At 36.7% G+C, this 26,471-nt stretch overlaps 1 protein-coding gene across 1 annotated transcript in view; it reads right to left on the bottom strand.

Moving 5' to 3' along the window:
- lrp1ba (low density lipoprotein receptor-related protein 1Ba) overlaps window positions 1-26,471 on the bottom strand; it is a 237,947-nt gene that overhangs the window by 108,626 nt on the left and 102,850 nt on the right. Inside the window, exons 23-32 of the mRNA XM_079593787.1 lie at window positions 17,011-17,256; window positions 14,599-14,796; window positions 13,192-13,396; window positions 12,705-12,869; window positions 10,803-11,047; window positions 4,802-4,933; window positions 3,969-4,196; window positions 3,313-3,487; window positions 2,376-2,470; window positions 109-258 (exon numbers count right to left, since the gene is read on the bottom strand). Coding sequence (XP_079449913.1) covers window positions 109-258; window positions 2,376-2,470; window positions 3,313-3,487; window positions 3,969-4,196; window positions 4,802-4,933; window positions 10,803-11,047; window positions 12,705-12,869; window positions 13,192-13,396; window positions 14,599-14,796; window positions 17,011-17,256 — 1,839 coding nt within the window. The remainder of the gene's footprint in view (window positions 1-108; window positions 259-2,375; window positions 2,471-3,312; window positions 3,488-3,968; window positions 4,197-4,801; window positions 4,934-10,802; window positions 11,048-12,704; window positions 12,870-13,191; window positions 13,397-14,598; window positions 14,797-17,010; window positions 17,257-26,471) is intronic.

Here is a 26,471-nt window from a genome sequence, read left to right as displayed (position 1 = left end):
TGAAACCATTTATACTGTCTATCAGCGTACTAATTCAATAGCTCCATTATTTGCTTGGTTATAATTAACCTTACTAAATTAATGCTGATGAAAACAGCCTTCACTCACCCATCACCGCTAATGCCATGGCTTTCTGTAGCTCTTTTTTCAAGCTGTCAATCACATCCAGGCCACTCCCATCCAGGTTACACCTATTAATGGTTCCGTTTCCCGAACTTATCCAGTACAGCTTGTTGGCCGAGTAGTCAATCGACAGCCCTAAAAAGCACAAAGATGATGTGAAAACATGTAACGGTATCGTTCATTCAACAATGAAAACAATGATTTTAAATAATATAGGCTATACTGTACATATATATGCTAACATGCTGTCCATATAAGCATAACTATTTTTCTATTCAATTTTTTATTCAATTTTTTGAATCACCAAATTAGGCAGCACAACTGTTTTCAACATTGATAATAACAATAAAAAAAAAATATTGAGCAGCAAATCAGATTATTAGAATGATTTCTGAAGGATCATGTGAGACTAAAGACTGGAGTAATGATGCTGAAAATTCAGCTTTGCCATCACATGATTAAATTACATTTTACAATATACTCAAATAGAAAACGGTTATTTTAAATTGTAATAATATTTCACAATATTACTGTTGTACTGTATTTTTGATCAAATAAATTAAATTGATATATATATATATATATATATATATATATATGAAACAGTATGGGTTTAAAATGACGCAAATTATAACAATACATTTTTTTTTGGTGAATATTCCTTTAACTAAATTAAAAAGATCCAAAACTTTATTATTTGAGATGATCTTTTTTCCAAAAGATGTTTCTGCTAAACATTCCTGATTTAAATAACAAAGAATTGAAAATTGTTTCATCTCATGAATATCAACACATAGTTGCTTACAAAATGTGTCTGGTTATTTGAAATCTGCAATTTCCCCTATGGCAAAGCATGTTTATTTGAGGCACAGCATCCAGTGTACAAAAAGAGTTCAAAAGGTTGTTTTCTGCTTTTATTTCCTTCATTCGCAATAATCCCTCCTTCATATCATAATGATAACCGCTGTTACTTAAGATTTGGCTCAGGCCATAATCACATGTACTGCCAGTGAGGGATATTTTTGTTTTAATTATGAGTTGAGGGGAGAACCGGGAACATCACAGAGAGCTCTAACAATAATACCCTGGGCTACTTCTCAGACCAAATTACTAAAGATATAATGATTTCAACAGACAAGGCCTTGAGGAAGAGGAGAATGAGTAAATGGCGCCCTTATTCACACATGATGTTACAGTATATTCATGTACACATGCCATCTGCTAATGTTAAATAGACCGTTTGAAACAGAAACAATAGCTTTATTACGGTAAATATTTTTTTGCAAATGAAAAAAAACAGCACAGAGAAAAATTCAAAGCAAAGAAAGGTAAATAAAAACAGCTAGTGTTGCTAACGCCTTACTCTATATGGTGTTTGCAAATGAAAGACAATTTATCAAAACAAAGCAAAAGCAAAACAAAAATCAAAGCAAAAATAACAGCTACTGTTGCTAATGCCTTGGTTTATTGTGTTTGCAAAGCAGAGCAAATCAAAGTAAAGTAAAAAAAGCAAAAACAAAACAAAACATGAAAGACAAGACTAAACAAAACAGCAAAATAGCAAAGACGTTGTTAAAGCCTTTCTCTGTGCTGTTTTAAAATGAAAAACATAGCAAAGCAAAACAAGGCAAAAATAAGAAAAGAAAGAGAAAACCAAGACCCTTTTTTTGTAATAGTTCTGTTACAAAACCAAATAAGCTACTTTGCTGTGTATATAGGCTAACTTCTAAACTAACATTAAACTAAAGTGCTCTACATGGGTAGCAACTCTGTGCAGAATATATGTATATATATATATATATATATATGATGCACTTTACTTGATGTACAACAATAAGGTCTATTACAAGCAATCTGCAAGCAATCACATCATTACTGCATGGCACAAGCTGATTGGCCATGCAGCCAATGAGATTGCTTGCTCAACATTTAAATAGTCTGGTTCACTGATTGCTGTAAGCTAGTAGTGCAGCGCGCTCGTATAGCTCCTCTGAAACCCTCCACCTTCCCCAGCTCCACCTGCCTAGATCTGCTACAGGATCTGTGTATGTCTGTTTATGCAGCAGCAGTATATCTTACATTCTCACAGCAGTCTGTCTGTGTATATATTAGCAGTAGCAAGTCCATACTTGCCTTTCAGCAGCAGCAATAATCAACAGCAACAGCCGGAGCCATAATTATTTTAAAATACTATTATTATTAAAATACTTAGTAGGCCGCTCACTACTTTAGGTTTTGGAACTCGAATTTACCAACAGGCTCTTTCTGGTTCTGGTGCAAAATCTTGATGTTACTGCCATCCATGTTGGCCATATTTATTGTGCCCCCATCCATCCAGAACATCTTCCTGTAGACCACAACAAAACAAGATACATTCAGAGAGATGGATGAGTCTTCAAGATGAAGGATGGGACTCTTTCGCTTTAAGGAACGCGACCCGTGTGAAGGTCGGGAAGGTAGAAAAGAACTTTATCTTCACAGTCACCACAGAGCACAAAACAATCAAATAAAGCTGTCTCTATCTCCTTCATACATCTTGATAGCGCGCATGAACCTACCTGACAGATGACTTTCAGAAATGTCGACAGGGTCAGAAGCTAAAACGAGCAGACAGCTGGCGGAAAAAAAAAATGTGACACAAGGGGCGCAGATCACGAGAGATATCGAGGAACAAAATAAAACAACATGCTCACTGTACCATGCTTAAAATCCATAACTGGATTACAGAATTGCGCAATATTAAATCTCATGCAAACAATTGTGAGGAACTGGCTCCATTTTTAATTAGGCTGCATGTCTGGAATCATAATGTATGCTAATTAAAGAGGTGTCACTGGCTAGTCCAACAAGGGTAAGATAAATTTGCATTTCTGATTGGCTGACAACCAGTTTGGCATCGTTAAAGAGTTTTCATGGCTATAACAATTTGTCAGTCTTAATCAACTCCAAGAAAATGACTCTAATAACTTTAGTTAATTGTGCACACTGAATATAAACAGAGACCTGTTCAGTAATTAGCTTTCTAACTGATGTATCTTACATGCAATTTTCAAGGTAACGAAAGGTGACATTTCGAAAGAAATATGCAATTACTTTTTAATAAAAAATAGGATAGCGATCTTTAGCAACACACCGGCCCATAACTTCTCCATTACTGATATGGTTCATTGTTAGCATGGTGTTTGTTACCCTTTAGACGGATGCAGGACGAGACACTTGGGCTTGTCCATGCCGTGAACGACGGTGGTTTTAAGAGATCCGTCAAGACGGGCGACATTAATGTGGGTCTCATCGTTGTCTGAGCTCATCCAGTACATGTTTCTGGACAGCCAATCAATGGCCAGGCCACGGACATTGGATAGGTCTGTAAATAAAAATATTATCAATAAACAATGTACATTTCTTATCACATTAAACAGTATAACAGTCAAAAATATATTCATTCAATTGTTTATTTTAATTGATTTAATAAATGTAATTATTCATTTAAATGTGATGATTTAATAAAGGAAGAATAATAACATAATATGTTCATAATTATTTCATAATATGTTATACAACATACTTCTATACAAAATATATATATATATTAAATATATATATATATATATAACACAAACACACACTAGGGATGCTCGATTATGGCAAAAATCATATTCGCTATTATTTTGGTCAATACTGAAATCTGAATATATTGGAAATACTTGACAACAATAAGGTAAAGGTATAATGTAATAAAGGGTTTTCTTTGTAAAGACACATTTGACTTTATTAATAAAAGTAGGAAAATTAAAAGCAGTTTGAACTGTGTGAAAATGTAACTGGCAAAATGGACAGCAACGTACCTCCAGACATGATTGTTTCCAGTTTGGTTCCATTAACGAAAGCCCGTTTTATAGTTCGGGTCTTCACGTCGGCCCAGTAAATCCTCTCGTCTATGGCGTCGTAATCCATCGCCGTGACATCATCAATATCAGGTACGGTGAGGGCCATGATGACGTTGAGGTACGGGTTGTCTATGTCCACTCCTCGAATCTCGGATCTCCGAGCGTATAACAGAAATTTCTTCACAACTGTTCAGGTACATAAATATATAATTCAATTCAAATTGATTCTCAATTTAATTTAGTTTCTCGGTCTCTAGTATCTCCGGGAGTGAAAATATGACCTAAATCAGTTAAGGGGACAAATATAATAAGGGGAATTGAGTGCCCTTACAAAGGCAGCGCTATAAAGACATAAAGCTCAAAGGACTCATACTGTAAATTCTCCTTTCTTGACCTCAAGAGAGATCTCTGGGGCAGCCATTAAAGAGAGATCTCCATTTCAGTCTGTAATGAGTTTAGGTAGGTCACGTTAGTCTCCTGATACACGCTATAATTATTCCAATATCAGACATTCTGCTTTATATTAAGTCCATTCAATTGGATCGCGCATTTTGATAAAGAAACCTATACTGTAATTTGCAACTTTCTGTTCAGTGTGTGTCAATTCACCTTGCCCAAAATGCCCACCTGGCAATGTATTCATGTGAAAATGTGGGATGAAAAAAAAAAATCTGTTCTATACATTAGACCTTGGCATGTAAAAAAAACACAGTAAACCTTCAAATTCCAGAGTTGGCCAAACGTGTCTTGTAAAAAGAAGATCTACAGTCCAGAAGACCTCTTGAGCTCACCTTGGCAGGTTCGGTTGTTGGCCGACAGTTTCATGAGATGTGGACAGGAGCAAGACGCAGAACCATTATAATTTATAAGACAGAGGTGAGAACATTGGCCCCTTCCCTTGTTACCATCACATGGATTAGGAGCTGAAAATATGGAAGAAGAGATGGAAAAAAACTTTAATAAAAAGAATATCAGAGTATACATGCATCTGCATATGTTACATTTATTCTGCTGGCTAATGATTGATCTGTGAGTCTTTTAGGATTTCTTTAGCTAGTTATTATGCAATGCGGCTCGCATCTATCCACGTAGACCTGAAAACCAAATGCACTCTGCTTAACAAGTGTAATATGTGGATGCTGTGCTGAGTAATTAGCCCCCTTATTCCCTACCCAACGATCCCAGGGTTTCTTCTTGCTCAGAGCAAGGTTGTTACTCCACAACTCTAAATGGGACCGTAAAACACACGTAACAAAAAAAAAGTGCATAAACAAGTCCATAAAAAACAGTCGTTTCAGGCCTAATGAATACAGTAATCTCGATGCCACTCTCGCTAAGCTATTCTGACACATGAAAACCGATAGAGATGCGGGCCAACCTTTTCAAACGCAGACGGGTAATGAAAATGGACACAGAACAGACATCCTGAGCTATAAACAAAATCCCAAAACAGAGTAGGGCCTAAAGCAGGTGCTAAGCCACAGTGCTAAAGCAAAAAGCAGAAACAAAAAAAGGAAGAAAAACTAGAAAATATTAGAAATGGTTCAGTCTAAAGATTATTAATTAATTATGAATTATTTTGTCGAACTGACTATTAGCTTTCTTAAAATTTAAGAATGCTATATTAAAAATAAAATAAAAATTACATAATGTTTGTGAACCTTCATAATAATAACATATTGTATTTATTAGCACCTTTCAGACGTAAAAGGCAGTTCAAAGGGCTTCAAAGGTCAAAAACATTTTAACAAAACAAATAACGATAAGACATGCCTAAAAAAACAACAACAAAACAGATTAAACAAAAGCAACAAGATAACAAAAATAAAAGCAAAAACTATCTCTATAATCCAAATCACACAAAAAAAGTATATAAAGTGTTAAGCCACAGGACAGACAGCAAAGAGCAGAAACAAACAAACAAACAAACAAAATCGTCACATTTTAAAAACTTCAGCACCGACTTGGTACTGAAGTCGGTACTTTTGACAACACTAGTCTTAAGTTCAGGTCAAATGACAAATATGCATTCCTACATGGTTACCAAGTTTAAGTTCTAATTACTAAAGTTCTATCATTAAATAGTGCTTGATTATCATGATATCATAATATATTACTTGATTGACTGATGTTAAGAGTGTAAGATCAGATTTAAAAAAGCTGTGCTATTTTACTAAGAATCATATATATATATATATATATATATATATATATATATATATATATATATATATATATATATATATATATATATATATATATATATATATATATGTGTGTATAGTATCAGTCTGGCGTGTAAACTAAAAAACGTACTAGCCAATGGCGATTATATTACAAGGTGTGCGTAGAGGGTTGAATAATAATAATACATAATAATACCTTTCAGTGCTTCAAATGTCAAAAACATTTTAACAAAATAAATAAAGATGAGACAAGCTTTACAAAAACAACAACAACAACAAATTAAACAGAAGCAACAGGACCAAAAAAAAAAAAACAGTACTATGAACAAACTCACAAAACAACGCCATGAGCCACAGGACAAACAGCAATGAGCAGAAACAAAGAAAGTGAGAAAAACTAAACATGTTTCAGTCTAAAAAGTGCAGGAACACACTGTTGGCTTAAAAACACACATTTCTAAACTAGCCTGTGAGAGGTACATTTCAAAACAACCTGGCTCAAAGCTAGATGACAAGTCTAAATATATTGTTCTAAAAATGATTCACTCAAGAACATTCACTTTCATCCTCATTTTCAAGGATTCTATGCAGTCGAAGGCTCTTTCACTACTTCAAATCGACTCCAAGTTTGATCAGAACATAAAAAACAGACCCACAATCTTACAAAAAACCTTCACACATCTGTGCGGCGTATCCCTCCATCAAAAACTCTAGGTTTATAGCTGCCAATCACAATCTGGAACGCTGTGTGAACATTTCCGCCAGCCCATTATGAGTGTTTATCTGGAGTCATGAGTTAACAAAGAGCCTCTTAGCGCCATTAAGGGTGTAATTTTGCTTTGGTGGATGATGCCAAGCTCGATGTGTTGACAGAAGGCTGATTCTTCCACATCTGGCAGATGTACACCCAAGGGGAAAGATGCTGGACAGCCATCACGGGCTGATTCAATTGTGTTTTATTTATGGGGCGTTTTTTTGGCACTTCTTTTATACTTTATTGCCCAAACGGTGAACAAATTCTATTAGGCCAATTAAAAGTAGGTTACAGAAGGAGGGACAGATTTCAAGCACATTTTCAGTGTTGACTGAACTGATGCATGCTACAAGAAATTACCCAGAGGTCATTAGGGGTGGGCCAGTACGCACTAGAAATCAGTTAAAACACCCAAGCAACTCTTATAGCAACCATCAGAACACATCAGTGACTGCTTTAGCATCATGGTGTTGAATTATTGCTTGGATATGCAGTCACAGCAAAATGTAAACAAACAAACAAACAAACAAACAAATACAATTATTCTGTGTTATTAGAGAAACAAAAAACAACAAAACAAATAAAAAAAAACAAAATAAAATATAGCTGCAAGCAGCGATTACGGGCCCAAGCCGGTGGCACCGCCACCCTGGTGCCTTTAGTTACACTAAAGGCACCGGGCTGGCGCTACCACCGGCTTGGGCCCTCCATCGCTGCTTGCAGCTATATTTATATATATATATATATATATATATATATATATATATATATATATATATATATATATATATATATATATATATAAAAAGCCGCCACCCCGTTGCCTTTGGGGTTCCTGTGCACGACGGGCAAAAATGTAACCCCGCTTTGACTGTCGAGAAGAAGTCTGCTTTAGAGCTTGCATCAGTGTGAGTCTTTCTGCTCCCCTCCAAACACACACAGAAAAGGGGGGGCTGTCTGTGTGTGTGCCCTCCCTCCCTCCCTCCCCCCCACACACATACACACACACACACAGAGAGAATGGCAGGGGGAACTCTGTCAGAGAGAGACAAAACCACATTCAAACCAAAATATCTGACTTCCTGTTGGTCGGAGCTAATGACTGTAAATGAGAAAGTTGTCCGGATCGATAAGCACAATATACAGACCGAGTTTTGTGACTGTAGGTAAAAATAACCCACCCACTTTAGTCAAAAGTATCTTGAAAGTAACACACTTCCTGCTGCCAGTTGGTGGCGCTATAACTTTGACTCACAATAGTCACATCCATGTGATCGCCCTCTTACAACAAACACACTGCTGAAGTTTCATCAAGATCAATAAATGTATGAAGACGTTATAACACATTGTGTTTTTCTTTTCTCGCCATAACTTCGTTTCCTCGCCACGGCCAAACCGTTCGAGATATCAAAAATCTGTCCGCAATTTAGCGTCCTCAATGTCTTGACTTCATGCTGACCGAGTTTGGTGGCGATAGGATAATTTTTCTTGGAGGAGTATATCAAATTCCAGGGGCATGCATTTTCATACAGCCCATAATAGCCGACTTCCTGTTGGACTGGCGTAAAACTTAGAGCACGAAAGTTGTTCGGCCCGATTAAATCTATATGTGTACCGAGTTTCATATTATTACATGCAAACGTGTTTGATATATGGACCAAGTTTTTCGGACCACGTTCAAGGGGGCGCTGTTGAGCTCCCCTGCCACGCCCGGGTACCAGCTTCAGCCCAGCCCTGATGGCCGCAGGTTCTGACCTGTGTTCAAAGTTTCAAGAGTTTTCGAGCACGTTAAGGGCCCCAAAAGTGCCCGAGAAGTCCCACACAGCAGAGAAAGGGTTAAAATAAAGCCCCCCTCCTCTCTCACACACACAGACACTGAGAGAGACTGGCAAAATTCCCATCAAATCACATTCAAACAAAAATATCTGACTTCCTGTTGGTCGGAGCTAATGACTGTAAATTAGAAAGTTGTCCGGCTCGGGGAGATAAATATAAATACCGATTTTTGTTACTGTAGGTAAAACTAATACCCCATTTTTGACTAAAGGTGGCGCTACTGAGCCCCTCCACCGCGCCCGTTTCTGAAACTTCACACATGCCTAGTACCTAATAAATGTGATATGCATGTTGAGTTTCATGCAATTTGAAGCATGTTAAGAGCCTCAAATGCACCCAAAAAGAATATAAAAGTTTAAAGCGTTGCCATGGCAACAGTATTTAAGATATCAATAATTCTTTCACAGGTCTACATCTGCCGTGTGTTTACATTATACACATAAAGTTTGAAGCAAATCGGGTAAAAATAAGAGGGTGAATTCAAAGCATTTTGAAAGTGACACACTTCCTGCTGCCAGTTGGTGGCGCTATAACTTTGACTCACAATAGTCACATCCATATGATCGGCCTCTTACAACGAACACACTGCTGAAGTTTCATCAAGATCAATTAATGTATGAGGATGTTATAACACACTTCCTGTTTCCAATATTCGCCATAAATTTGTTTCCTCGCCACGGCCAAACCGTTCGAGATATCAAAAATCCCCTGGCAATTTATCATCCTCCATGTCTTGGCTTCATGCACACCGAGTTTCGTGGTGATTGTTTGAATCGTCTAGGAGGAGTATTTTAAATTCCATTGCATGTGTTTTTTAAACTACGCCAAATAGCCGACTTCCTGTTGGGCTGGCGTAAAAAGTCAGAGCATGAAGGATATATGAACCGATGAGATCTATAAGTGTACCGAGTTTCATATTATTCCACGCAAGCGTGTTTGATTTATGGACCAAGTTTTCGGACCGCGTTCCAGGGGGCGCTGTCGAGCCACCCTGCCACGCCCGGGTCCCAGCTTCAGTCCGGCTCTAATGGCCGCCGGTTCTGACCTGTGTGCAAAGTTTCAAGAGTTTTTGAGCACGTTAAGGCCCCCAAAAGTGCCCAAAAGGTAGTAATATAATAATAATAATAATAATAAATAATAATAAATAATAAAGAAGAATAATCCGAAGGAAAACAATAGGGCCTTCGCCTTTTCAAGGCTTGGGCCCTAATAAATAAAAATGTATGAAAATAAACCAAACAAAACAACAACAAAAAACACTCACACATTTAGAAATAAATAAATTCAATGTTTTTGCAGCATTTTATAGGAATAGAAAAAAAAGAAAAACATTTTATATTTTAATTTCTTTGAAAAACAAAAAACAAGAATACGAAACAAAATAAAAAGCAAAACAAAATTAAACAACAACAACAAAACACCAATAGACAGATGTTTCTCCAGGTTCTTGTTTGGTACTTTTTGTTGTTGTTGTTCTAATTGGAATCTGTGTTTGTAAAAGTACATTTAGAAAGTCATAACAGAAAGTGTTTTTTTAATTAATAGACAAACAAATAGTATCTTTCTACTATAAACCTTACAAGCTTACAATAGAAAAAAAAGGTTTTTTTTTATGTTTTTGCAGCGTCCTAAAGGAATAGAGAACTAAATAAAATAAAATAAAAAACTAAATAAAATAAAATCTTTGAAAAGCGCATTTAGTTTTAAAAAGGAAAGTGAGAACAGAAATGTCACCTTGTACTGTTTGACTGTCTGTTTCCTATTTCAGAAATGTTGGGGATTCTTGATGGGAATCAAGGGAGTTCTTGACGAGACAGCTTTGCAGCCAATTAGTCCCTAAAATCTTCTATTGCGAAATGGGAATGTGCCAAAACTGGGTCTTTGAACGCTGTTAATCCAACATGACAACTTCGCTCAATCTAGAGATTTCTCTCATTATGTTCTCTGGATCCTTTAAATCATCATCTGTTCAAAGTCCCTCTAGACAGTTTTGAAAGACAGAAGATGGTTTCTTACTTTGTGGCTGCCTGCTGGGATGGTATATCTCCAGGTCAAAGGGTTGGGCGCTGGTTTTTTGGATCACGGTCACATTGGCTCCGGTCCATTTGTTGGCTTTGGTCAATGTGTTGGTCCTCCAGTCGGTCCAATAGACGTCCCCTCCAAAGAGAGACACGGCGAAGGGGTGAGAGAGGAGCTCGTGTCCTCGAAGAATTTCAATCACCCCTGTGCCGTCATATAGAGCGGAGTATATCGCGTCAGATCTGAGGAGAGACAAATAATCACAGTAATCATCATCATCATCATCAGCAGAGTATTTTAAAGTCAACATGAAATCAAAACAGGCCCTATTTACTTTCTTAATATACACACACACAAACACACACACACACGCACACGCACACGCACGCACACACACGCACACACACTGTCAAACTGAATCAAATCGAAGATAGAAATTCTTTGAATTACATAACTTTGAATTGCATTAATTCAATAAATTAAATTGAGTCGAGTACAGAGGTAAATGATATTCATTACATTTGATTCGATTCAATTCCGGTTGATTTGACTCGAGTCATGACAAGTAAAAACAAATCAACTTGAACTTAACTCAATCAAATCAAACTAGTTTAATTCTGAATTACAGCAATTCAATTAACTTAACTGAGTAGAGCCAACTCAACCTGAAACGAACTGAACTTAATAAATCTTGTTCAACTCATCAATTGAACTGAACTAATTTGATTTAATTAAAATTAAAATTATTTCAACCTAAACCGAATCAAAAAAAGTTCTGAATCTTGTTTAATTCTTAATCACGTCAATTAGAATAAAATCGACTTGAACAGCATTAAATCAAATCCAACTTTCAACTCTGAATGACATTTGAATTACCTGACAGACAAATCAACCTGAAATGAATTCAATCAAATCTAAATTCTGAACCAAATCTAAATCTGAATCAAACTCTAAATTACAGTATGTCGATTCCATTGAATCAAACCTCTTCAAATAAAATCAAACCAAATCAACCTGAACTCAATCAAATATTTTTAACTCTTTCTTATAATTCAATTAACGCGATTCAATCCACTTTGAAACCTATTTGAAATTAGCTACATTAGGTTACAAAAGTAAAATGGGTTGTGGATACCAGAAACTTTTGTTGACCTAAAATATGAAAAAAAAAAAAAAAAAAAAAAAAAGGACAACATTATTTTTTTTATTAAATAAAACAACAAAACAGAAAACATGTTTACTACAGGGAGTTTACTGCAAATAACAGAAGTATAAAGTCTAAAACAGTCACAATAGTCTATAAGAAGTTTAGAGTTCACTGTAGCCTTGGCTGAGAGAAAAAGAAAGAAAAGCTGTTGACAGACTGTGAGAAAAAGAAGAATGTGTGATCTGAATATAGCAGAGACAAAAATGAGGCAATCGAAAGCAGAGAATTGATCAGATTCTTCATTAAATCCAAGAATCTCATTATCTGAATATTAATTTGCGGTAAATTTGGAGCCACTGGGCACACAAGGAATTGAACAAGCGCTGAGAGCAATCTAAGATGAGAGTTTATGAATGTGTCAAGACAGCAAAATTGCTATGCTTCTGCTTTGTAAGATTCAAAAAAATACTTGATGGGCAAAATTATAATCTATAGTAATAGCGTATCTCTGTCAACCTGTCATTTTTTCGCCAGCTGAGGTGGATCTCGAATTTCAACCGATACAAAAACACATTAATCATTCAACAAAAAGCTGGCACTTGAATTTGTTACCAGCGACTGAATCCGAGCTTGTTTCCAATTACCTCCCAAATCCACCCTGCACGTCACAGCCAAAACATTTCCAATACGGTCTTGTCTTGGCAAAACGTCACAAAATAACCCAACAGAAGAGTGTGCGTGTCCTTTCTTACCGTGCGTCTGTCCATACTATCCTGCTCTCCATGTGATCCAAGGTGAGTCCGTTGGGCCAGGCGCCGGTATCCATGTCCTTGAAAACCACATGTCGCCGTTTCCCGCTCATGGAAGCGCCTTCGATGCGAGGAAACGTGGCATCCCAATCGGTCCAGAACAGGGCACTGTTGACGACAAAACTCAAGTCTTTAAACGACTTTCAAACGAGGGCTACTTCCAAACCACATCCTCATTAAAAGCATCAGCATTAGTGCAATTACAAAACAGGTAAGAATGTGTAATGGCCCAATTTCATGGTAATATCCCTTCTGGAAATCATTTAAAAAGCTCTTTTATGGGTGATTAGACTGGTTCATTACAATTCACAAACCACCCCAAGGAGCTATCAATCACTGAAGTTCTTCATTAAAGCAATGAAGTGATTGGAAAACTGGTCCCGCTTGCTATTGTTTCCTCTCAAAGTTGAGATCGGATTGGGGAACGCACCCCTGGCCGGGGTCCACAGCGATCGCCCGAGGGTGTTCCATTCCCCCGGCGACCAGGGTGGTCCGTAATTCGCCGTTCAGCTTGGACACCTCAATCTGGTCCAAGTTACTGTCGATCCAATAGAGATTTCCCGCTATCCAATCAACAGCAAGGCCCTCTGGAGTGGCTAGACCATGTTGGACCACCACCTCGATCGCAGAAACACCTGCCAAAAAAACAACGGTTTGGTCTACGGTTGTTAGCTTGTCTGTCAAGTTCACGATTACTCGGATTTGGTGTTTGGTGAGTGTTCGTTTTGGACCCTATGAAGTGTATGAAAACTTTAACAAAGCCCTAAAGACAAAGTGATTCCCACTTTCTTTCACTCTTTCTCAATGCCGACTCATCAGTTCCTTTGTGACACGAGTGTAAATTACTTCTCACACATTTTGGGGCTTTTGATGCTGAAATTTTAACACAGTTGGTAGACTGACTTTGCTTTTTAAGTGTAAAACAGCTAAAGAAAGAGCTCTCTCTCAATGTGCTGAACAATAAGGATAAGAAACATGAAAAGACTTGACTGAGCACTAGAATTTCCTTCACATAAATGTAGAACTTTCTTTTTTAACTCAATACTGATAACAACAAATATAAAATATAAAGAAATTGCATAAAATATAATAATAATAATAATACAAAAGTATGTTATCACATTTGAATTCAATAATAAATAAAATAAAATATAAAAAATAAAATAAAATGTCTCCGTTGTGTTGCTAACACTTCATATATGAATAATTAATTTCACTCATTAAATCAGATAATATTAAAGTCAGTCTTCATCCTGAAGGTCCTCTTCCCATAACTCACCTACTGTAAGTTTAACATCATTTTAAGTCATTTTAAGCTTATATGTTTTGTTGGAACCATGATGTCAACTTACATCATACATACTGTAAAGATTGTTTAGGATTTGTATTCAATATCCCTAACTTTAAGTAGGTCATATAAACAACTACAAAAATCAGGGGGGGGAATGACTACTGCAATAATTTTGTCAACACTATCAGCTGTCAACTGCACTTTGAAACCATCCTGAATGCATCCTGTAGTGAACACTAGATTTGTCAGTATTTATAAACGATTTTTGACACTATTTATGTATCTGGCTGTGTTGGAGTGACAGGCAAGGAAAACACACATTTTGTGAGAAAATGGAAGAAGCAGGAGGTTGCACTTGAACGTAGGTGAATATCTCTGAACGCTTTCATCCAAATTAATTCCTTGACAAAAACACTTTTCAGTTTCACATTTTTATGTGCCAGTACTCAAGAATCAGTGCATGATATACTGTAAGTTCAATTATATTATATTATAGCCTGTATGGTGTAATATTAGCAGTGTTATAAACAATGTAAATTGCCATACCGCCACCCTCTGACAGCTTCCCACGGTAAATTTTGTCCTCTACGACATCGGTCCAATACAGCAGGCTCTGGCTGAAATGGAAATCCAAAGCGATGGTGTTCCTGAGCCCGGGGACTAACAGGCTGTAGTCGCCCCTTTGCAGGTTGATGCGGCGAATTTCGTGTCGGATGGAAAAAATTATGAACGCTTCAAAAGGATCTACAAAAGCAACAGAAAACAGAAAGTAAATAACAAGAATGCATGCAGCCTTAAGTTAAGTTAAGCAACATGTCCTGTAAAGGACAGTGAAAATGCATTAAAGGGGTGGTTGAGTAATGATTTCACTTTTCTAACTTTAGTCAGTGTGTAATGTTGCTGTTTGAGCATAAACAACATCTGCAAAGTTGCAACGCTCAAAGTTCAAAGCAAAGGAAGATACTTGCTTTTAAAGAAATCGTTTTTTAAGGACTACAACAAACGGCTGGTATGGACTACACGTTATTCCTTACGGGTTAGTGACATCACCAACCCTGCAATTTACATAAACCCCGCCACCGGGAACACGCAGTCCATGTTGAGAAGAGGGAGAGTGGTTGTAGTCGAGCACATTTGTGAGTCAGCTCAAACTGTGGCATCTGTCTTTTCACATGCATTAGAAAGTCACTCTGTGTGCATCTCACAACAGTTTTTCTATACGAGTGATTTATAGATTATCATGACAGAATATGCTAATTGGAGATAGTTAACGCCACATCAGCAACATAAATTCATCAACTAACCATTCAGAGACGTCCTGTTGCTTCTACATGTTGTCACTTCTTCTTGAGTCTCTCCATCTTTGTCTGACTCCGTTTAAACATAAAAGGCAGAACCGTGTGTGTCTGCGTGAGGTAATCAGAGCTGCTAACACACACGAGGAGCTCTTGAAACCCCGCCCTCTGTGTCGGCAGCAGCAGCTAATTTGCATTTAAAGGGCCAGACACAAAATGGTGCGTTTTTGCTAACCCTCAAAAAGTGACAACTTTAAAGTCTGCGTGAACCGGAAGTTGCAAACGACTTTTCTCAAGTGTTGTGACGCATTTCCGAGTGAAAGGGAATATTGAACAGAGGGCAGGGTTTTACTCTAGCGCTCCTCCTCTCCATCTCTCGCCCATAGCAGAGTAACGGTTTGAGGGGAGTGGTTAAGCGATTAACCAACCCAAGCCTTCAAGCCTATGTCATCAGAAAAAGAACAATTCCAGACCCGGAAGTAACTTTTCAGACTTTGATTAAAGATAATTTCGGCAATTTTTTCAATGTATTAACTTGCACGGATTAAATGTTCACCACAAGACTAGTAATATCCGCTAACAAAGTAAATAGGGTCAATTTTGATTTCATGCCGACTTAAACATGCTATAGAAAAATATCTGTGGCGTATTTTGAGCTAAAACTTCACACACACACTCTGGGGACATCAGATATTTATTTTACATAAGTTTGTGTTGACTAGTTGGTCCTAAAATCGCTGTGTGTAGTTTAGGATTTTTTAAACAAATTGCTACAAATGTAACTCCTTTGTAGGCTAATAAATTTAAATGTAAAATCGGCAAAAAGCAAGATATTATCTGTAAATTTAAAAAAAAGTCTAAAGTAAAGAAGCATTTTAACATTGACCAATGCTGTGATGTTCAAATAGAAAGTTTAGTATCGTAGTAGTTTAAGTATCGTATAAGTCTCTTATTAAAAAATAAAACGATTTGATGAAAACTATGCCTTAAAAGGGTGTAAAAAAATGACCAAAAAGGCAAGAAACTAGTAAAGCAATGTTATTAATGGGGAAAAAAAAGATAAATGAAATGAAATTATAATAATAAGAACAATATTTTTTAATAATGTTAGTACATTCCATGCTATGAATAAAGCAAAAACTCATGCCTACATCTCTGAGACTGGAGATGCAACCTTATGTGGATTGGCCGTTTCAAGTTCGGACAAAAACTAAAAGCATTTTGACAGCTCTGAAAACTGAGCTGTGTTTTCGAGTAAAAGCTTGTTTTCCTTTTTATTAAAACATGTTACTTAGTGCTCTTTGCGCATATGCTCTTCTCCACTCTCATAAAGTGCGCCAGAGTTGGAGCTCTCAAATCTTTCCCAACACAAACAGTTGCTTTGCCTCTTACAGATGCATTTTACACCTTAAACTAAATGCACATCCTCTCTCTAAGACCGAAAATATGAACAAATGGGCTCTGAGTCACTGATTCATTTGCTTGTCATTTTCCAGGCATTAATCCGTGTAATTTACAGTCCAGAAATTGCAGGGTCAGTCAGTTCCCCTGAGGTTAATTGCATTGCGGTCTGGACTCTAATCTGGTTTTAACCCTATTTGGGATTGAAGTTTGTGTGCAATAAATTCAGATTGTTAATCGTTAGCAATGTCTCACGGTTTACCTGTACTGTGGCAGCTGTCTCCATCAAGTCCAAGACTCCAGCCAGGATAGCAAGAGCATTTCACAGTATTCTTGTGCTGTTCACACACTTGGCTGCAGCGTAGATGCTTGGTACAGTAATCCAGAACTTCACAGGTCCGGCCGTCCGAGCCCAGCTGGAACCCGGCCGGACAGGAACACACCACCCCTTTACCTGGCGCCACCGAGCACTCGTGACTGCATCCACCCTTCCGCACTGAACACTCGTCTAAGTTGGAGAAAGACAGCGAGGGAGGAGGGTTAGTGTCATTATTGTCACTTCAGAAGAAAATAGCAGGGTCCGAACAGTGAGACGGCAAGAACTGATGGAATTCCTCGGTAGACATACGGTTGAACAGCAGGGAGTCGTAGATGCTTGAAGGAGCCTGAAGGAAATAGAGAATGAACAAACAAAAAAGGGTTTGGTGATCTCCGTTTGGTCCTTCAGGCTACATGCTACTTGATCAGCAAGAGCAATTGAAAGCAAGTGGACTGTCTCTATTACCGCTTCATAGTTCCATATGGCTCACAAATTCAGGGACTATGGAAGGCTGTTTACAGTTTCAGAAAAAAACGTTGTACCCTTCAGGGTTTTAAAGGCTTGTCACTGGGGCAGTAACCTTTGTACATTATTTATCCCAAAAAGGCCCATTGTAGTACCTTAAGTTACACATTACTGCTCTAAGGTACTAAAATGCACCTTTTAAAGGTAGATAAGGTACAAAGATGTTCCTTTAAGGGTACTTTCTCAGTTCTAAAATTACAATAGCTTGTCACTGTGAAAGTACCCTCTGTACCTTATTTACCCCTAAAAGGTTCATAGTAGTGGTACATGCTATTCTAAGGTACTAATATGCAGTGGCGAAACTTTATTTTAAAAAGTGGATGGGACAGGTGTGTGGGAGGGGGGGGGGGGGCATACGTACAATATATGTGTAAAATAAACCATTTCATTACGATGTGCAGAAATCAATTTCAATCGTACATTTGGTAAAATTTTCTGTTTAATGATATCTATTTATGTATATATTGTTAGTGCCAATAATTTTCACGTGAATGAATGTGTAGACCCGCTCAATTTGCGTGTACTTAAATGGTCCAGTGGCGTAACTTTTGCCAAGCATGTCTGAGGTACTGGGTTCTAATCCGCGCTCGTATAGTTTTTCTTTTCTCATCAAAACTGAATATGTTCATCAGTGGTTGTATCAAGCAGGGACACGTTTGTGTGCAGTTTGTTTTGTGATAGAGTCTCCGCAATGGCGTTAAGCGATAGATTGAAGCACACGTCTGAGTGCGCGGGCCACAAGAGAACACTGTGTCCGCGCCACAGATAGCAGCGACAACGAGCACTCAGATTACTTCAAAAACATCACCTTTCAGCGCCAGATTGCCTCTTATTTAAACGAACAAAATGAATGATCTGCTAGTTAACTGGAAATTATTCCTTTATTTGTACTAGGTACATCCGTGCCACGGTATATTTCAAAAAGTAGTGGGGACAATATTGACCCTGGCAAAAAGTGGAAATTACGCCTATGCTAATACGCACTTTTTAGGAGATAAGGTACAAAGTTGTCCATTTAAGGGTAAAAACTGAACCTTTTAAGGTGCATAGGGTTCTGCCCCAGTGACAAGCTGTTGAACCCATTTTAAAGGTACAATTTTCTTTCTGACAGTGCATCAACTATACAATGGGACACAAAACTATGGCTTAAATGTTTTGCTGTGTATGTTCTTCCAGTATATCTATTATTTTTTGTTTTTCTTACAATGAACGCTCAGAGGCACAGAACTCCAAACATTTGTTCCACCCTTAGTATCACTTTATTGTGATTTATGGCCGAAGGCTGTAGGTTTGGACAATGCAATTTGGCGGTGTGTCATCGAAGTGGCCCCATGGTGAGATGCTAAATGGAAAACCGTTGTTGAGTATTAGCTGAAGTTGTCATCTAGCAGTATATATGTTAGCCTCTTGGGTGATGAGCTCAATAATGCTATTTCTAACAGTAATGATAAACTGAATACTTGCAAATGGCATTTAATCCACTTGTGTACGACATTAATTCACTTTGATGGAAAAATAGTGCTTTTTTAAAGGGACATTAAAAATAATTTAGGGATATAAAGGTTATCACAATAAAAAAAGCTTTTAATCTATATTAAAATACTTTCTCCCAATTTAAAATGCAACAACTATAAGAAATACATTCGCAGTTACAAAAAAGGCCACGGAGGGATTCACGGTAACACCACCTTGAACAGCAAGTGGTTTCAAGGTTTAAATGAAGCGTCTAGTACTGACAGAGGATAATGCATCCATAAACCCCAAGGCAGTCATATTGGTGGAGTTGTGGAGTGAATAAAAATGTGCTAGACAGACACTCAAATGGAAAACAACAAACCACAGGCAGGAGAGATGAGGGGGACAGAAATGGATCATTGATGAGAGAAAGGAGCTCAAAAAGGTATAAAATGGCAAATGGAAGAACATTCAATCAGGCTACGGTACAATCTGGCACTGGCGATACTGAGGAGTCGTGGAGTCTGAGAGAAGTAACTAATACAGTAGAGAGAATTTAAAAAAGTTCCAACAGGGAGATAATGGATCTTCCTGGACCGAGAGTCACTTAAAAATTCAGATCAAATGCACATGCTCAAAATACATTTCAAAAACTCCTTGACTTTGTGAAAAGGTCTGACTTCATCATCTTGGTTTTGTCATGTTGATTGTTTGAATAAAGATCTTGGAGTCTTTATTTAAAATTTTAAATCTATAAATTAAATCGGATGGATGGATGGATGGATGGATGGATGGATGGATGGATGGATGGATGGATGGATGGATGGATGGATGGATGGATGGATGGATGGATGGATGGATGGATGGATGGATGGATGGATGGATGGATGGATGGATGGATGGATGGATGGATGGATGGATGGATGGATGGATGGATGGATGGATGGATGTTCAAAATGAAAACAAAATGTATTTGACCTGCAATTCTAAAGCAGGTATTTGTGTCTTATTTTCCAGTTAAAATAGATCTGGCACGATGTGTACAAATGGTATGACGTTTAGATATTTTAGGCATGTTTAGGCCAAAAGTGTCCAACTGTGTGTCAAATATCATCAGGTTGCATTTAAACGAACTGTAGTTCACAATCATAGTGTCTAGAAGACAGAAGATGTTTAGAGGTCCCAAAGCAAAGAGGGCTTCAGGGCACAGGCCAGCAGGTCCATACACACATCTTATGTAGCCTTGAAAAACACAGCCGCAGGATAAAACCTTAAAAAAGCCTAGTGAGATCAGGAAAGATCTGTTGGGTTCAACTCAGAGATGTACAGAGTAGAAAAATAGCCGGTTCCTCCCTGAAGAGTCATATAGTTCTTATATATATATATATATATAAAAAATATATATATAAAATATATATATTTTTATATATATATAAAAAATATAATATATATATATATATATATATATATATTTTTTTTTTTTTTTTCAGTAATAGTAAATGACCAGCTACGAACTGACAATCTGTTTGGAGCATTTGAGTTGCATACTAACAGCGGGGAAAAAACGGTGACCTATTTCTCGCCAAGATTCACTCAACAAAAGTGGGAACGTGATATGGAGGCCCATTCGTCATGATTAGTTATAATATGTGCAGGCTAGGTCTGTTTTAAACAATATTTATCCAACTCTGGAATTTTTTTGAAATGTTTCTAGACCATTGGGTTTTGACAATTTCGTATTTATCTTACGGCTTGACCAGGGTGAGTGCATTTATCTCTGCCAGTGGCTAGCAGAATTTGTGTTCAGCCCAGCTTTGTGCAAGATATTTTAGCAGGATATTGAGAGGATATGCTTAAAGTTAATGGGGGTTTGATTGGCCCTTTTTAAAATTAATAGAGCCATTAGACTGAAATACGATGTTAAATGCTTTTTTCAGGCCTGCTGAACCTGTGCTTGCTGGGATTCAGGCTACGGTTTAAGGCTTTTTAATTTAGCGACTAATGATACTATTGTTTTATTTAAAGGCCAGTGAGCAATCAAAATAATTAAATAAATTATATATAATTTAAGATAAATTGCACAATCATTTTAGAAAAATATATATGAGTTTATAATTCTTAGCTTAAGTGCACTGTTTGTCTCTCATTTTAATCAAATATTCAACCAAATTCAATGAGGTTTATGCTTAAAACAAGAAGTAAACTGTAGTAATGGGTTAAAAAATAACTTTCTTTTTTTTTCCAGAAGGTTACAAGTGGTAAGCAATTGCTTTTTAATTTCAATCTATTTAGGGATGCAAGAAGCAGGAAGCAAAACTGCACAATATGTTAGAACTTATTTTAAAAAAATGGTAAGACTTTACAATAAGGTTTCACTAGTTAACATGAACTAAGAATAGAAATACTTCTACAGCATTTAATAATCTTAGTTAATGTTAGTTTCAACATTTACGAATATATTATTAAAATAAAAAGTTGTATTTGTGAACATTAGTTAATGAACTGTGAATGTGAACTAACATGAACAAAAATTAACAAAGATGTATTGCTCATTATTTCATTTTAGTTGATACATTAAATAGTGTTAACTAATGAGACCTTATTGTAAAGTGTAAACAAGAAAATATATTTGTAATATAGTTTATTATTCTTATCTTAAAAGCAAACTGTTTTATCTCATTTTACTTAATATATTAACAGAATTAAATGAAGTGTATACTTTAAACAAAAAGAAAATAATGTACAAATGTATTAAGAAATTAATCTCAGAAAACAAGTGGTAAAGAATTGCTATTCAATTGTATTTAAGAATGTTTACTGTACATATGTATTAATGTGTATATAATCATTTAAAAGCATTTAATATTTTTTTTTTAAATCTGATCCGTTTGTTCATATAGTGTACTCAAAATCTACATTTGTTACCATAGTGATAACTTCCGCCTAGAGACATACAAAAGAAGCTGTCATTGTAGAAAGAGAAAATTTGGCACATGCTGTGTTAAAAAATTGCTCACTCATTTGCCCATTCTCTATTCGTTACAAAGAGAACGGCACATATGAGCACAAAAGAGTGAATTCAGCGGAGGAGGATTTTTGTTAGTATACAACATTATAGCTTTAAAGGGCACCTATTATGGAATTTTGAAATTTACCTTTCATGTAGTGTGTAACATAGATCTAAGTGAACAAAAACATCCTGCAAAGTTTGAAATATGAAAGTGCACCGTATATAAAGTTATTGTCTTTCAAAAGTGAGAGTCGACTCTGAGTCATTTTTATGAATCGTTAGAAGACCGAAGCTTTTTCTTTGACTAGTTGACGTCAACTTGTCAAGTTATTTGAATATGATACGCCCACTTATTGCGCTCCAAGGCCAGCAGGGAAAACATCATGGCGACGAGACGCTGTGTTCTGAAGTGCAACTCAAAATACAACTTTTTTCATCTGCCCAAGGAGGAGCATTTGAAGACTAAGTGGCTACAATTCACTATACACGGGTTTCTGTGCAACGTCATCACGTAGATGCGCGCGCATCTAAGAGGCAGAAAGCAACAGTCTTTACGGCTATATCCAGCAGAAGCAGAGATGACGCGGAGCTGTTGTGCTGTAAACTAACCTAAATGCATAGGGTATGTCATGTTTTTATGATTCGCAAACTTAGTTGGACAATTTCATTCTAGTCAAGTAACTAACGTTTTACATAATGTTATATTAATATGCAAATGAAACACAAGCAAACAGATCCAACTCTGAAATTGCAGTTTATTATTGAGTCTACAAGAATTTACAAACAATGCGAAATCTACGTTAATTACAATGTTCTTTTACAGAACTCGGCATAACATATAGCGGTCTTGCCTCTTGGATGCGCGCGCATCCGGTATTGTTTGTATACAAGAAACCTGTGTATACCACAGAAGTATAGTCCGAGCCTTGAGCTTTGTTCGCGTCATTTTGAAGACGATTGCTTTTTTAAATGCAATCAAACTTGGATTCGCTGATATTGAAGGAAGGTTCAGTTCCAAGTGTATTTGCATCAGCTTCCTCCTCCGTATCACAACCTGTAAGTGTTATTAATAATTTTTGCTTTTATATTTTATGTAGCATGCTTAATAATTATTTTGTTTGTTGTGTAAGCACCGTTTAGCTTCTAGGTCTTCAATGGCAATTGTATTGAGATATGTGAAGTGTTTGTCGTTGTTTTCGGAGTTGTCTAAAGAATAGAGTAATACCTCGTAGTAACGTAACTGCATTTTTTTTTTTTGTAAAAACGTTATGTTTATGCATCGGGCTAACGCAAACAAAGACTGATTGTGCTTTTACAATATGAACTCTGGGCTATGCTTGCTAACATAACATTAAATTATTTATCTTATTTTTCGTTTTTTACTACAAACAATAAAGCAGTGGACTATAATCATTATTATAATACAATTTAATTGATAAAAGCATCATTGTACTCCGTTTTAAAAATAAGTATTATCTCTGTAAACACTGCTGGGTCATCTGGCCAATCAACGCAGATTAGCGTCGCGCAAAGGAGGGGTTTGAAAAACGAGTCGTTGAACGATTCATTTGGGAGTCGGTGAGCAAATCAGGTAAAAATAAATGCATATTATACGAAAACAAAAGTGTTTTTTGTCATTGCATGCATGTAAAACTGTTGTTGGGGACTCCCTAAACAACATTAGGAACATTTTAAATGTCATAATAGGTGCCCTTTAACCATACATCACTGAAGTCACGGACAATGAAAACAACTTTCAACTGAAATCTGATCTGACTGTTCAAACTGAGACTTTGCACTAGAATCTGATTTTAAACCACATATTGATTCGGTTTAGGTGAGGTTTGCTAAAATCAGATTCTATGTGTTTTTTTGCTACAAACAATTAAACAGTTTTGAGTCGCATACGCCCAGGGCTCCAAACAAAAAAATCAAGTAAGGAGCCATTGGCTCCTATAGGGGAAAAAAACAGGCGCCAAATAATTTTTTTAAGAGCCACATAACAATGCATTTACTTTTAGTCACCCTGTTGTGTGCATGTCTCTCCTCTTCTTACAGTTTCAGCATTTTCATCTTGTGAATGTTCTGGGAACTGAAGCTTATTTGGGAACTGAATATCACTTCCGACTTATGAACTATATACAGTCAAATATTATTTTTTATATAATAAATAATAAATTCCCGCAGCTCGCATGCACGAGAAACTGCACGTGCTAACGGTGCAGTCTGTGGAGCATTCTTCGCGATTATGTGATCGCGTGCATTTTTATGCTTGTTACTGTCCCCGTGTTTTCTCACAGTGTCTTTTTTTTTAAATGGTTAGTTCCTGTAATGAACTCCGTTTTCCCCGCTATTTCTTTGCCCGCTCTTGAACAAAAGTCACAAAAAAAAATTTGTGTCTCGTGATCATACTTCAGTAGGGCTGCACGATTTTGGCCAAAATGATAATCACGATTATTTTGATCAATATTGATATCACGATTAAGTATCACGATTATTTGTTGATTTGTCACATAGCCTAATTATAACTGCTTTTTACATTCATATTGTGCTACATTTCCTGCTAATGTGCATCAAAATAAAATGGGTCCTCTTATTCACCAAAATTCAGTGCATCTCCAGAATAAATAAAAATAAATAATGTATTAATATTTTAAATTGTATTTATATTTTATATACATTGTATTTATAATAATTATTAGGATAGACTAGAGATATTATCTTCTGTTATTATTCTTATTCACCAAAATTCAGTGCATCTCCAGAATAAAAATAAATAATTTATTAATATTTTAAATTGTATTTATATTTTATATACATTGTATAAGATATTATCTTCTGTTATTATTATTATTATTACCTATTATTACATGGCTTGGTTAAATTCTAATGTAGAATGCAGTATATTATTTCTTGATAAGACACAGTTGCCATGAAAAACAGAGCGTTGTCATGGACACGGAAGCAATACAATCGTTTTTAAATCAATATTTTGTCAAATTATTGATTTATTTGGAAGGTACCCATGTAAGCGGGATCCCGATGTCAGTTAATAAAATTCTGTAGTTGTTATTTGAAAGGTCTCTTGTTATTTGAAGTCTCTCGCGCACTATTGCTCGCGCGCAGACACTCTGTCTCATCTCGCCCAGTTCGCTTCGCTTTTGTCCAGTCCGGCAAAACATTCTAGTTTCTACATCTAGAAACTAAGCTGTGCGGTGCAGGGAACAACTCTGATTATTGGCTCGTCATGGAGCCAGCGCTAGATTGGCTTTGCAAAAAAAAAAAAACTTTCATATGGAGCGTTCTATGAACAGAATGACGCATTTAAAATATCGCATATTTTTTGTTAGCAGGTGTGTCATGCAGTCTGGTCTGGTATAATGTGTCTGGTGATTGACAGAGATGAGGATTGCTTGAAGAAGTCCAATATTTTTCGCTTTGACATTTTTTTTCTGCCGCGAAAGGTGACATTCGTTTTACCCGCTCATATTTTTGGCGCTTTCACTCAGTTCACACAAAGCGTCTCATTTCATGACGTTAACAAAACAAATGAAGCGATAGGCTACTGGTTATAAAACATGCATGTATGATGCAGATTTTACAATCAAAGGGAGTAAATTTGTATTGTCGCCAATGGCGACCTTGGCAGAAATTTCACTCGCAAATAAATATATTTGGTCGCAAATGCGACCATTTTAGTCGCAGTTTGGAGCCCTGCATACGCCTAAAAGTCGAAAAGACAAAACCTAATTATTTCGGTTCAAAGGAGGAAATAAATTCAGTCCAATCTCTTCTCTGGCCTCTCTGGATGATATTTCAGCTAAATGTCATGTGCGGGGAGTATGAGATATATATTGAATTTGTTGCGCTTGCGTCATTCCTCATACTTGATTCATACTTGATTGTGATTCACATGCTAGATGGTGGATAATATATGTATTTTAGATTCCTCAGTCATTAAGGGCAAAAAAAAAAAATGAACACGAGGAGTCTGTTTCTCTTCTCTCACACATCCTCAGAGGCCAGTTTGCAGTGTGCACTCCAGCATTAATCAGTGTGTGTGTGTGTGTGTGTGTGTGTGTGTGTGTGTGTGTGTGTGTGTGTGTGTGTGTGTGTGTGTGTGTGTGTGTGTGTGTGTGTGTGTGGAGGAGCAGATAGATGTAATTGGCTTTAAGCTGATATTCCAGCACTACCTCATCTCACCTGAGGGAAGAGATCTCTCTCTGAAGCTTTTCCTAAATGAACCTTAATACACTCTCACTAAAATCCACCGATCCCCCAAGAGCCACACACAGCATCCGGGCTCACGTCCACACACACATATGGTACACTTGTCACACAAAAAAAGGAACAAATCCATTTATAGCACATCAAACAATGACAGAAGCAAGATTTAAATAAATTATTCAGGAGT

Source organism: Phoxinus phoxinus (assembly GCF_949152265.1).
Source record: "Phoxinus phoxinus genome assembly, chromosome: 20".
In the NCBI taxonomy this organism is placed as follows: Eukaryota; Metazoa; Chordata; class Actinopteri; order Cypriniformes; family Leuciscidae; genus Phoxinus; species Phoxinus phoxinus.
Note: the sequence above shows the minus strand (reverse complement) of the source record. Positions and strands in the feature narration are given on the sequence as shown.